Source organism: Pestalotiopsis fici, assembly GCF_000516985.1.
Source record: "Pestalotiopsis fici W106-1 unplaced genomic scaffold PFICI_Scf_4, whole genome shotgun sequence".
Taxonomy (NCBI): Eukaryota; Fungi; Ascomycota; class Sordariomycetes; order Amphisphaeriales; family Sporocadaceae; genus Pestalotiopsis; species Pestalotiopsis fici.
Genome location: NW_006917094.1, coordinates 3,675,833 through 3,689,236, shown reverse-complemented (window position 1 = coordinate 3,689,236; position 13,404 = coordinate 3,675,833). Strand labels below are relative to the sequence as shown.

Here is a 13,404-nt window from a genome sequence, read left to right as displayed (position 1 = left end):
TCGGTTGAACAGCACTGATTAATTACCGCGAACTCTCGGCCATCCTCGATAATACTACGAAGGGCCATAGCTGAAAATGTTGCAAAATCAACTTTTTTCGTAAAAGCACCCCCATCACTTTTCTGCGGATAACCAGATGACAGCCATTTTATAAAAACGTATTTCCATTGCATTACTATTGCGCCGTACCATATAACCATTATTAGGCTAGTTCCTAGTGTGGAGCTTTACATTTTGTTCAGCTAGTGCAGTGGTTTGGTGCGTCAATTACACTAGAATGGATCACACACTATATAACACCACTTACACTCACTATATGCACTACTACCCTTTGCAATTGAAGAATTGTTGCCATTGAACGAGTGTGGTACACTAATGATGTTGGACTGTTCTCCACTTAAATGTGACCAGGTAACATAATACTGCACTACGTATAAATCCGTGTAAAGCTATTCTATAGCATTACATTTTATTCAATTAATATTAATAAGTCCGATTAAGCTCAATTTTTACTTATAATAAATTGCAATGCAAAGGGTGCAATGCAAAACTCAATAGACACGCTCTTGAGATTGGTATTCGAGGCGCATAGGTTACCTAGTCAAAAATTCGTGCCTACTCTTGACGATTATGATAATCTCGAGTCACCGAGAAAGCTACCACCGTACATCGTTCAACAGGTATTGCCGCGGTGGCAAAATTTTTGAGACTGATGCTCAAGTGCAAGCTGCGATCGGTACAAAATACTCAACTCAGTCTATAAAAAGAACGAAATACTGCCAGTTACAAAAACATACAACACCAAGGATTCGCTGATCGTCACCGACTCAACTAAGGTCACTAATTTGGCGATTTCCAGTTTATCCAGGGCAGAGCGGACGGGATGCCGAGTTCTCTAGAACAAGCCGTGCCCAGTGAAATGGAACGTCATATGATCTTGTAACTCTTTTCTCACCTGAGCCGATGTGTGAAGGGGGACATGAAGACGAGATGATCGAGCAAGCATTGAAAGTTGTCTGAGTTGATCTCTAGTCTACAAAAGAGAGGTGCTGAAGAGCGACTATATACCCACGCAGGTGATCTGCGGTGGGTACTGACTACGTCAGTACGACATCTTTCGAGACATTTCGCGTGTCTGCTTCTTTAAGAAAGACTGCATTGAGCGGCTCGGACGCAAATATACGAGAAATAATAGCGAATTTGTCTTAGACGGACGACAAAGGAGTGCATTTGTAACTTTATTCATAGTTACGAGGAGCACTTTTTGTTGAACGAACAGGCCCTCGAGTGTGTCTGTGAGCGGACAGAATAGCTCGCAAAGAAGAACTGTATGAAGAGGCAACTCGATCGATGACTGTCCTCCTGACACAATCCGGACCATTTATAGCCGAGGGGGGGGAGTGGAGGTATTCTCGACATATCTACTGGTACAAACGAGCTTCGGCACTTATGAATGTCCGCACCCACAAGCTAAGGATCAAGGGGATTTGCAATAGTTCAAGGTTACAATACGAGCACCTGGAAGCCGTATTTACTGCCGGATTTACGCGGGCAGGGGTATGGGCGACATTCTTGCCGAGAAACTGGCGGCTCCGACGTTTTGTGAAAGCACAGTTTCCAGTCCTCACGTCCATGTACAAAGGTTGTTACCATAGCCGTTCTCCAGTTTGACCAGAGTATGGACAGCGCATCTGTTTGTTGATAGCAAGCTATCTGGAAGCCATAGCGTTGAGTAGTGTGCTATTTTGCGCCCTGGTCTCTCGATGCAAGTCGTGTAAGGCCAGTCAGTGCCTTTATGGTAAGTAGCAGTGACTTCACGGAAATAACGGGAAACGAAGATCTGGATGGAAACGATTGGATAATCTAGCTACATGTCACGAGACTGATAATGATGATCAGGCATCAGTGATCCTGTCAATCTGAATTGTGGCAAACGTAGCAAAGGTGATGTACAAAAGAGGGCGGAGTGGAAATTAGGTACTAGTACCTAGTGTGATGAATTCTTACAGCATTATTTATAACCCTCGGATCATCTCGGATTGGTAGGTGATTGGCCGAGTGTTAGATGGTATATGGCGGACAATAGTGGGGCATATTCCTACTAGGTAAGCATCAATTACCAATTGGCAGAAGCAGCAGCTTATTACAATCTTGTAAACTCGAGTATTTATTAAAGGAACGTTGCCTCCCGTAATCTGAGAACGAGAGGCGTAATGAACATTCCCCTTGCAACGCGACCATCCATTCACCAACTTCGCTTCCATGTCTCATCTAGCGATTTTAGCAGCTGTCTCAGCACTGGCTCTCAGCTGCCAAGCACAATGTTATGTGAGAAACGAAAGAGCAATCTTCTCGGGATAGAATCTGACAGCTATAGGTTGGCAATAACACGAGTGCCGATGTCCCTAGTACCATCTCGAGCAGCCAAAATATTTCGGCACCCTTATTTGTCGGAACTCCCTACATGGAGAAGGCCTTACTTCCGAAGCATCGATGGTATCCAGAAGCATCGCTGATGCACGCTGATGGAGGCAATTCTGGCAGCACCGACTGGCCGGGCCCAGTGGGACTCAACACATCTTCGTCCAGCAGCGCATTAGACGCCGTCGGTGTGTTGCTCTGGGGCTCAAACCATACAATGGTAGTCGGGTACGTTGACATGACAACGAACCCCATCACGCTTGGCCTTGTCGTTAGAAATGCGACAACCCTTCAGGTCCTAGGGCAATGGCCGGCACCAGCAAACGAGACTTTGAATCTCGCCTACATAGAATTAATTGCAGGTGACGCTAGCGATCGCGTCATTGTCAGCAGTCAGCAAGGCCGGATTTATAGCCTCTCCATATCGCATTGCCCAGGTAGCGCGAAATTCACTATGGACAGGAAAATTGATCTATCGCTTGGCGACATACTCTCTGAAGGAGAAACGCTACTCAACGCCATGGTCGACACGGACGACAACATTTGGTTCACTACTGGGTACATCAATGGCACAAGTGGTTTGACGGGCGGCTCTACAGCGTCTCCAAACTCGACAACCCTGGGTTTTGTGACCCCCGATAATGCCATCAAGCGCATCCATATCGCAGGACAGGTTGTTGAGAATGGAATCGCAGTCAGCGGCACGACCAGCTTCATCGTGATGGGGCCCACCGATGGAATCAACGCTACAGGTTATCTGGCAGCTTATCGCTCAGACGAGCCTTCAAATGGTGGTATTGATCAGGTCTGGAAGTTACCTTACTCGGCCGGTTCCACTACCAAGCCCGGGGCCTTCTCTCGCGGCTCTGGTTCGACACCAGCCCTCCTTGGCGATCAATTTGTTGCCGTGACCGACAATGCGGACGGCCAAATCAATCTAATCGTCGCCCACCAAAACACCACTACAAATCAACTGGCGTGCAAAGTACCGCTCTTCATGCCCGGCAGCGTTGCAAACGACTTTAGTGCCACCGTCCACTTCGACGGGACGCTGTACAGTGTCATGTTGATCAATAATTATGGAGCACCTCAAATCTTCTCGGGGCAAGGTTCCACTGACATCAATGGATCTTTCAACAACAAGACTATGATGCCCGGTGGCTTGACCCGGGTTGACGTTGATACTACTGGTGCTGCATGTGGCGTGCGATGGGTTTCGAATATTACGACAACCGCTGTCCCCATTCTTTCTACCGCAACGGGGTTGCTCTATGTTTACAGCCAAGATCCCGGACTTGCCCTCAAAGGAGAATACGTTTGGTACCTAGTAGCGGTGTCTTGGGACACGGGTGATGTCGCCTGGAAGGTGAAAATGGGCTCTGGCGGTATTTTCAATGACAATTGGCTCTCTGCAACGTTGGGGCCAGATGGGACCTTTTATCAGTGGGTCATCGGTGGCCTTGCCATGGTGAAAGATTTCGGTAGTTTTTATTGATGTCTTTCCATGTGGCCACAGTATAAAGTCTGAAGGGTTGCTGTCACACTGACGTAGGTAGAACCCACCGCAGATCACCTGCTCGGGTATATCAGGCTGCTCCTCAGCACCTCTCTTTCGTAGCTCTTTAGGATCAACTCAGACTTCATTCTACGCTCCTCCCTCTCGACTGTCAGTGACTCGTCTGTGGCCTACTTTCTACTCTGAGCCTTCAATAACGCTGATTCAGGTTTCAAGAATCTTGCTACACAATCTTTTAGAACAAGATTTAATTAAAGGCAGTGTTTACATTCAACAATGGTTGATATCTAGATTTGAAATATCTTGCACATTGACACGCCTAATACTTTAGGTCTGCGTAGCCGACAGTTTGGCAGGGAAATGTGGAAAAAGCCATCCTAATGTTCGACTTGACAATGGTCCTTCTGTTACTCCCATCTCTTTAACTCTTCCTCAGTCCAGTCCCACAATTTACGCATGAGCTTCTCATCGTCCAGCACGGTGTCCTTGTATTCTCTTAGCTTGTTGCCGTAGAAGGCCCCATTCTTGATGCTTTGCCGATCCGTCGAACTTGCCCATAGCTGACCCCTCGCTCCGTTGTGAACATCCGTGAGGACCAGACGTCCCACCACACCAATCAGCCCCCCAAGCCAGGGCCGTCTCTTTTTGAGGTCATCAAGCAACCCAGTGTTGACCACTCCAGGATGTATAGCAACAAAGGTGATTTCTTGATACCGCTGACTCAACGAACGGGTATGGTAGTAATCAGCAAGCTTAGACTGGCCGTAGCGCGCCACGCTGGAAATATTGAGAAGGGGGGTCTTGCATTCGGAGAGCAAAATCCCCCCCTTGGGAGCTTGTTTGAACAACTCCGAGCTCAAATTGATGATGCGGACATCTGATTCTGGCAGGTTGGCGGTTTTGGCGAGAATGGGAAGAGGCAGCTTGGTGAACAGCGCAGGTCCGAGGTAGTTTGATCCGAACTGGACTTCGTAGCCGTCGACTGTAAGACCGGGCGGCGATGCCATCAAGCCAGCATTGTTCATCAAGATGTCCAGACGTTCGGACTGCTCTAGAAAGCTCTCGGCGGCCATCTTTACTGATGCGAGAGATCCTAGATCGAGCTCGAGGAATCTAATCTTGCCTTTGGCCTTGGGCACAGCTTGCAGTATCTCCTCGATGGCGGTTTCGCCGCGTGCTTTAGTTCTAGCCGTGAGATAGATGACCGCCGGGTCGTGCTTCGCCAATTGGAGTACGCTCTCTTTACCCAATCCGCTACTGCCGCCAGTCACAATGATAACCTTGCCGGACAGGTCTGGAATGTCGGTATCCGGGGAAAAGTTCATCATGGTACGATTATGGGGTTCCCAAATAATAACGGAGGCAAGATGTTGGAGACAGGGTGAAAAAGTTTGCGGTAGGCGGAAGCTTGAATGACAGGGCAAATACAGCAGGAAGGGGGTAACTTGTGACTTGTAGAAATAGTGTAACTTATATACTATAAATCCATGTATACCTGGGTAATTCAGCCGAGGGTTCGAAAACTGGTGCAGGCTTTCGCTATAGCACCGGCACCAGTTTTCGCAGATTTTTAGTACAAATGCATGTATGTAGGTGAGGCGACGAAATACTTCACGACAGGATGTACCACAAAACAATGCGTGGCCTCATCGCCATGTGGAAACACACAGAAGTCAATTGTCGATTTGTCATCCAAGAATTCATCACAGCCGTTCAGTAATCCAAGTTATCAAAGGCTTGGCTCCAAAGTACCTAAGGTTAGGTAGGTTAGCTGATCAACTTTCAAATTGGCCCCACCAGCTCGTATCGCTGGTGAGTCCAACAGCGGCAGTCTTTTTGCCGCGCGTTGGTTGCTGCCTTTCGAATTTATTGAATCAGTTTTTCACGAGTTGAGCCGTACCGTTACAGCGGTCATCTGGCACCGACACACCCAGGTAAAGTGGATTGCTAAATGTACCTGTTGGATCGTTTGAAATTGGCCATATTAATTGAGCTCGACTGTCTGTATTTCAAGTCTCAGGACGCCAAACGCGTGCAGAGAAAAGATTGATCCAGTGAAAACCTCTGGATATTCTGGAAAGTTTCTCAAGAAATGTGGACTTGCAAACTGAAGCTTGCTGTCAGAGCTTGCAGACTTGAGATTCTGTACGTTATTGCCTCAGTTCCGAGAGGCGTCCAAGCTGATCAAACATGTCAATTCATGCATAGTGTAGAAAACTCAGCCATGTTACCTGCCGATTATTGGTTGTCCGGGGTGACCCTGCCTCTTCCTCACCTGGAGTCTGATTGTTCCTGGTATGGAAGCTACAAACTCACCCACGCTGATCACGGTTCGACGTGTGGACCCGAGGCAAAAATGGATGTCGCAATTGACCAGTAATGCTGCAAAGAACCTCTCGACGACCACCGGAGCAAGCTGTCGCCTGGAGCATGCTTGGGTTCCCTGCCCAAGAGCAAAATTAGTCGAGCTCAGAGTGATGAAAGGATGCTTCATTCCATTTTTTTTATTCTTCGAACGGTTGTAGATTGCCCCATAGATCAAATAGTTCTCAGTATGGAACGATATCTGGATCCATTAAGATATCCCCGGCTGCCATGGCGCATCGTGTGCCCTTGAGAAGGTGTAGTTCATCGGACACGGTGATTGATTTCAAGACGTCTCGATTTACCGTGACCAGATTGGTTTAAATGTTGTCTAGGATGTGCTACTCTGCGATGAATCAGTAGCAACGCGCGAAGACTATTGGGGTTCAGGCGCTGAGACTCGCACACAAACAAATTCACCTTGCGCATTCTATCTAGAGTTCACTTGTCCCAGCGACCACTTGCAATTAAGCATTCCTCTGCCTCGGACCGGAGCTGGTCTAAGTATTGCGGGTAGCTTAGACTATCATAGATTATGGAACGATAGCACGTGAGCGATACCGTGATCCGAGGCAAGGCTGAGAAGCACACGAAGGTGTGCAGGAGTATAATCACATGCTTTGAACATGTCGCGAACACTCTCAATCAGGCACTGCAATATAGAAGAGGATCATTCGTCTCGTTGTCCGGAAACTTGGCTCTCCAGGCTTTGATTGTCGGTATGAACAGCGTCTTTGCGATGGAAATAGTCCTTGGTAACTAATGCCAGATGGGATTGAAATACAAGAAAGATCTAATAAGCGGTTGCAAGATCCAGGGTACGAGTGGTATGGAATAGGCCACGGCAAAATTCTTTTTTTTTTTTTTTCTTGCGGCGTAGCTTAGACCTTTCGAGCGAGTGCCCGTGCGTTTCGTGTTGCATCATTAATATTGTCATCAATAGCTGTCCACTCAATCATGAATCCCGAAAAGAGACCTGCTGGGTTCAGATTGCAATTTTGCATTTACTAGAATACTGGTGCTCGCACACCCTTCGCAATCGGGACAAAAAGAGAGAAAATGACAAGAAATATAATCGATTTCGATCAGGGCTATAGAACCGGGAGAGGATATAAACACACAGTAGGTTTAGGTGTCATTTGAAAATGGGGATGCCTCATTAAACATAGGCTGACCTAGCAGTCATATAGCTTAGTACCTAGCTCAATTTCAATATTCTAGTCTTCTAAGTCAAAAAGCCCATGTTATCTATCAAATATCGAGACCATATCAAAAAGGCAAAAAACATACAACACCAAGGATTCGCTGATCGTCACCGACTCAACTACTAATTTGGCGGTTTCCAGTTTATCTAGGGCAGAGCGGACGGGATGCCGAGTTCTCTAGAACCTATGGTCGTATGTGCTTGACGTTATGAATAATAGATCATATATACCTGGGTAGGCACCGAGACGTTGGTGGGCTTAGAGACCTTTGTCCTTTCATCGGCAGATCAAAGTGTCACAACAGAAGGACACATACCCAATGATGTTTCCGTGATATAAACCTATGAAGAGGTGAGCACATGGCCAAGCACGATGGGAAGTGGGGGAAAAAAAAAAAAAAAAAGAACCCGAACGCAGGACCTACTATGTCTCTTTTGCCATCATCTCGCTCGAATGTCCAACATACGGTCCAAGGCGTGAGCTGTGGAACAAGGCATCCCATTCTCTTCCCTTCTTCGTTTCGATTTACTTTTCTTTTCTTTTTCTCCATTTTCCTTTGATTGCCTGAATGATTTTGTCTTGTGCTCATTCCAGTCTCTGATCGGTGAATGTCGGTGGTCTATCATGGTGGACCTCGTTCTTTGGCATCATGTTTTATACCCTTGGATCACCCGAAGACCTGCCTCTTTCTCTCTTGGGTTCTTGATGAATTACTGTAGCATCCAGGCATGATATCCTCCATCAATAGTATCAAGTGGGTTGATCCATGTGTCTGAACATGATTGTGTGATGAAACCGGTACATTTCATGTCGGTGCTAGTGACGTGGGTGTTGTAGTATCTCAAGCTACCATTCCTTGGAAATTCGAAAGCAGTGAGATATGAATGTTACTACTATTGGTGCTTGTTGTATGTAGTACGATGATATCAGCTAGGAAGTGTCTTGAGCCTCTTCGTCCGAGTCTTCACACGGTCTCGTATCATCATGGCCACCGGTGGCTGGGCTAGCTTGGATTTGAACGTCGAAGAATATGTTGAGGACCACACCCATCGTACACGGTCGGGTTATATCTTCCTCCTCTTGATTGTGTGAAGCTCCATTGAATGTGGTAGTAGGTATTGGTCTTTCGTCCTTCTTCGCGAGTAAACCCCTTGGATAGTAAAAGTTAATTTTTGGTATGATCGAGTTGTTTGAATACTGTTGTGAAGACATACCTTCGGGAGCAAATGGACAGAGGGTTGGAGACTCCTTATTCCTATATAGCCACCTTATTGAGGACCCTGCTGTCCTGTGGACCATACTGAACTGGTAATTTCGAGTGCCCGAAGCCAGATAAAGTGTGCAATCCCACAAAGCCTCAGCCGAACAAGCTCATTCTAATCGGGCATAAACGTGAACCTTGGGGATCAAGCTAGGTACTAAATGTATGAGGAAGTTAGCTGAGGATTTTGTTATACGAGTTGTTTTTTACCATAAAGGTTTTGGAGGGAGCCTCTCTGGAAAACTATACCTTTACTTTCCGGGAAGAGAATTCATCTTCAAATGCATGAGATGCCATATAATGGTACCAGAAGGGCAAAGGAAATTCCGTTTTCGCTCGCCAGGTTCATAATCAACCGTGTTATTGATAAGGACAGGTCAAGGCCAAGTCACAACGTGATTGGCAACCAATGGTCTACGACAGATAGTAGGAATTTGGTGAAACCTGTACCTACATGCAATTCAGCGGTGTTGTCACTATGGAAACCTAAGCTGGGTCCTCAACTGTATCAGAACACCTTCCTGAGTTGTTCATCCAAAACACATCTGCCAAAGAACATACTCGGCGGGTATAGGGGGCTGGCCGGACTTCTTAACAAATTTTGGGACACAGCCCCAACGTGCAAATGGATGCTGATAGATGTGATTTCATGACATTTTCCAACGGAAGGCTTGTCAAAATCTTGTAAAGAATGATGTTACTTCACATTTGGGTGATGATGAGAAGCTTTGCCAAGCTCGAAAGAACCAGTGCTGAAATCAGTCAATTGCCACAAGCGTAACGCACGAGCGTGGTTCGTTGAAGGGGAAGTCCTGTAGATGAGTCAGTTACGAATAAGACCTTCGGAAGTCCCCAATATAAATACGTAGTAAGCATCGACTGCAGTTCTTGAGGGTGCTACGAGTCATTGTCTGGCTGATCGATGCGACCAGGATGCTGCTGGAAATAGTGGCGATATGAAGAACTCACCCATGTTTTGGCGTTTGGGAAGAAGTCTTGTCGTTCCCAAGATCAAATGAATGTGTTTTTGAATAGAAGGAAAATATAAAAATCAGTCCGGAATTGGCGTCAACGCTGGCATAAAAGTTCAACTCCAGCACGGGACGGGACAAGACCTTGCCCCATTCGGCTGTCAAAATAACACAAATTTTGTCTTTCTATTATTCTGGAATCTATGAGGACGAGATTGCCATGGCCGAGCCGACTTGCCCATCGGCACGGGGTAAAGTCTTCCGTGGTCACGGGCTGGAGAACCCACACAGCCCGTGAAGTCTAACTTTAAAGTCGAATCGTCGTGTGAAAATTCTGATCGCCCAAGAAGGAGAAAATCTAGGCCTTTGGGCGCCCGAAAGTGTTCGTATATAGGCCCGAGATGGACCAAAAAAGGCCTCGGCTTTGCAGTTGTCCGGAGGAGGCTTTGCTGGCATGATGGGCCGATTTTTCCTCTTATTTACAGGATATGAAACTAAACCCACGGCACCTAGTTCAATGTACACCCGAGCCAGCTTGGAGTACAATGCTCTCGAGTTCGGAGTATCGTGACTTTGTAAGGCTGAACGATGCGCTGTGTGGGTCATGTTCATAGGGCCCTGGAGGTCCGAAGTTCAGACTAGGCGCTGGGGAGGTCCGCACTCTTCTTTAAAAGAGTCGCTACGAACTTTCACAATGTCCATTGCCCAGATCAGTGAGGTCTGTTGAACAGAGTGGGTGATGGCATGGGACATCCTCAAATCCACTGACTTATTCTACACAGTAGGTACCATCATGACGGCGACGACGACAAGGTTCGCGACATCATATGAGATCAGACTCACTCCACTCATATCTCATCATTCTGCTCAAGCAAGAATTGTCGGTCAATTACCTACCAATTATTGATCATGAACCTTGTTCAGCATCGTCTCCGTCGAAATCTGACCATGGTTGCCTCATCCCACCTATGCAAGCGGTACAGTCTGCAATCCACAATTGATATTTGACACAACGAAACAGCCTTGCAAGGTGAGTATTCCTGGGTGGTGACCATTGCCTTGTGCAGTTTAGGAACGAATCGATGACAACAACTGGACAAGGGAACCTGGTAAGTCATTGCGGAAGAGTTCTCAGACCCATCATGTCGGATGAGCGCTTCCTCACCGGCTCAATCACCACGATTGCTTAGGGATCCATGTAAGTAAGTGATGATGCAGCTCTCAAACAACCATGCTGATCGAGTTCTTAATCCAGTTTCCACTTTCGAGCAGCTATGGGCGTTGGGTCAAAATGGCCATTTGACAACGTCAAGATGTTACCAAGTACATATCGGTCCGATCGAAATTCACGTACAAAAGTTTATCGCGAGGGTGCATTTCAGAAAAATCAGCTCACAAAGTCGACTATACTTTGCCAGGACAACATCATTCAATATGGCCCAATTATCACTTTTTCTTCCCCCTCTGCCCTCTCTATTTTCTATGCAGTATCCACCGAGCTGCTTAATTGCACCTTAACTACACCAACAACAATACGAAATTACGAAGAGGAAACGAGTGACAAGGCATCCATCAGCAACTGTACTATACATGCCATGTCACGAACCCAGGATATTCCTTTTCACCCATGGCTTGCGGATAAGTATCGGGACCGAAAAAGTGTGCTACAAAAGCCACAACGCCGCGGCATGCATGCATGTATACTTTGACATGGTGGCCGCCATTACTACTGCTGACCGGTGCCGATGGTCACACCGCATCATCCGCGTGGGCGCACGCCCGTCAGAGGAGAAAAACAATCAAGCGACATTTGAGAGAGAAAAAAAAAAGTCCGAGCAAAAAAAAAAAGAAATTCAGAAAAAAAGAAAGCCACAATACCATGGTTGAAGTCGCCGATGGAGGACACTCTGACGTGCATTTGCGCCCTGATAGCCGAAAACGGTGTTTGAATGAGGATCGGCGGGCTGGCGCTGGCCAAAGCTACTAACTTGGGCGTCCGTCCGCGGGTATTCCATGGGCGTCAGCTTTGGGACTTGGGGGTGCGTAACCTCCCGGGACCGAGAGACGGACGAAACCCACACAATGGCGCTACCGCAATCCTCCGGGACTTGTTATCTTGCTTATACTAATATCACATCATTTGTATAGGAGGGGAGGGTGGAAAGGGTCCAGACAGGAGAGAGGGATCCGGTCCAGCCGTCGAGTGTAGAGTAATCATCACTCCATCCGTTTTGGCTACAGGATAACCGACCATGACGGGACCCCGTGAACCGACGGCGGGCCTGCTTGTTACAGGACAACCGACGACGCAATGACGCCACGCCAGTTATATCCGTCCTGAACCAATGGACCCGGCGTTACAAGCCAAGGCTCTCGAATATACCGTACTTCTCATGGCCCGGTAGCGCGCAATCTACTTCCGTCCGGCGGCGTTGAGATAGGTCAGGGAGTTTCTTAGTCGCCAATTCTGGCTTTCACGAGATGACGACTAGAAGGGACCCGAGCGGGACAGATATTCGTGCAGGAGGTTTGCATCTTCACCAAGCACTCACATTCACATGGTCTTGTGGATGATGCGTCGATTTTCGGATGATAAGCAAAGTCGCCTATAAACACACGGCTTGCACATACACCTTGAAGCAGCGCCGTGTGCCTCTGCATTACTAAGGACAAATTCCGTGCTGATTAATGGACATGACGGGCCAATATGGCAAACGACTACAAGATAGGCGAATAGATATGGTATGTACTGCTCATAGAAGCAAAGCGAGAGGGCTTGGAAGGCGCGCGCCAGGCGTGCACTGGCTGAGCCCGAGTCCAACCAAGTCTTTGAGAGGCCAAGCCTGCGACGATCACTACATTGTGCTTGTCGACAGAGGCGGTTGATTCGTCAAGGTATCCAGGTAGATGCACTGATAGACAATTTCAATTCAAGGGCAATATTTCACTATCACTTTTTGCTGAGAAGAAAAGAAAACCCCGTAATTTTGCACTGTCAAGTCTTCTTGTGCGCTTATTTCATCATCCGATGTTTTGTGACACTGGTTGCTATCGAGTCCCTATGCACATCGGATGAGATGTCGTTGAACACATGGGAATGCAAGTCTCGCTAATATGAGATGAAACCCCAGCGCACACTGTTGGATTTCCAGCAAAATAGGTATTTAGAATGATCCATACTCCCATTTTGGGCAATAATCTGTCAGGATACACCCCCCTTCAGCTCAGCCGTTTTGTCAAATCTTGATAATTCGATGGTCGGGATTTTTCTAGGTTTCTGCTGTTGAGATGGATCATGTAGGGCCGGCCAGTGGGCATCATCCCACCATGCCCATGGGGGGGGGTTTTTCGAAGCGAGCGAGCAAACACCTTCCCCAACCTTGAGATGCAGCAGCAAATTTAAGGTTAAAAGATGATCAATCGGGTCTACAAGGGGAGGGAGGGACCACAAGAAACAGAGGGCGTGTGTAATCACTACCAACAACTGTGCATGCAACTTGGGAGAAAAGAGCTTGGCCTGTTGCTTGGGTGCCGTGCTTTGTTATTCCTTTATTGGCACACCCGTAGCTTCCGCAAGCCACCAGCCTAGCCTAGCCAAGCCAACCAGTAGCCTAGCATCATTAGCGGGTGCGGATGGTCGGCAGTGGGAGATTTTAGCAAGCCCCC

General features: G+C 47.4%; 2 protein-coding genes across 2 annotated transcripts; one reads left to right on the top strand and one right to left on the bottom strand.

Moving 5' to 3' along the window:
* Positions 1-2,464: 2,464 nt before the first annotated feature.
* On the top strand, positions 2,465-3,916 carry PFICI_07106 (uncharacterized protein; the record flags this gene model as incomplete). The annotated part of the gene is made up of 1 exon (XM_007835687.1): positions 2,465-3,916. The coding sequence occupies one exon, from the start codon at positions 2,465-2,467 to the stop codon at positions 3,914-3,916; it is 1,452 nt and encodes a 483-aa protein (XP_007833878.1).
* A 428-nt stretch (positions 3,917-4,344) lies between these two features.
* Positions 4,345-5,262, bottom strand: PFICI_07105 (uncharacterized protein; the record flags this gene model as incomplete). The annotated part of the gene is made up of 1 exon (XM_007835686.1): positions 4,345-5,262. The coding sequence occupies one exon, from the start codon at positions 5,260-5,262 to the stop codon at positions 4,345-4,347; it is 918 nt and encodes a 305-aa protein (XP_007833877.1).
* Between the last annotated feature and the right edge of the window lie 8,142 nt (positions 5,263-13,404).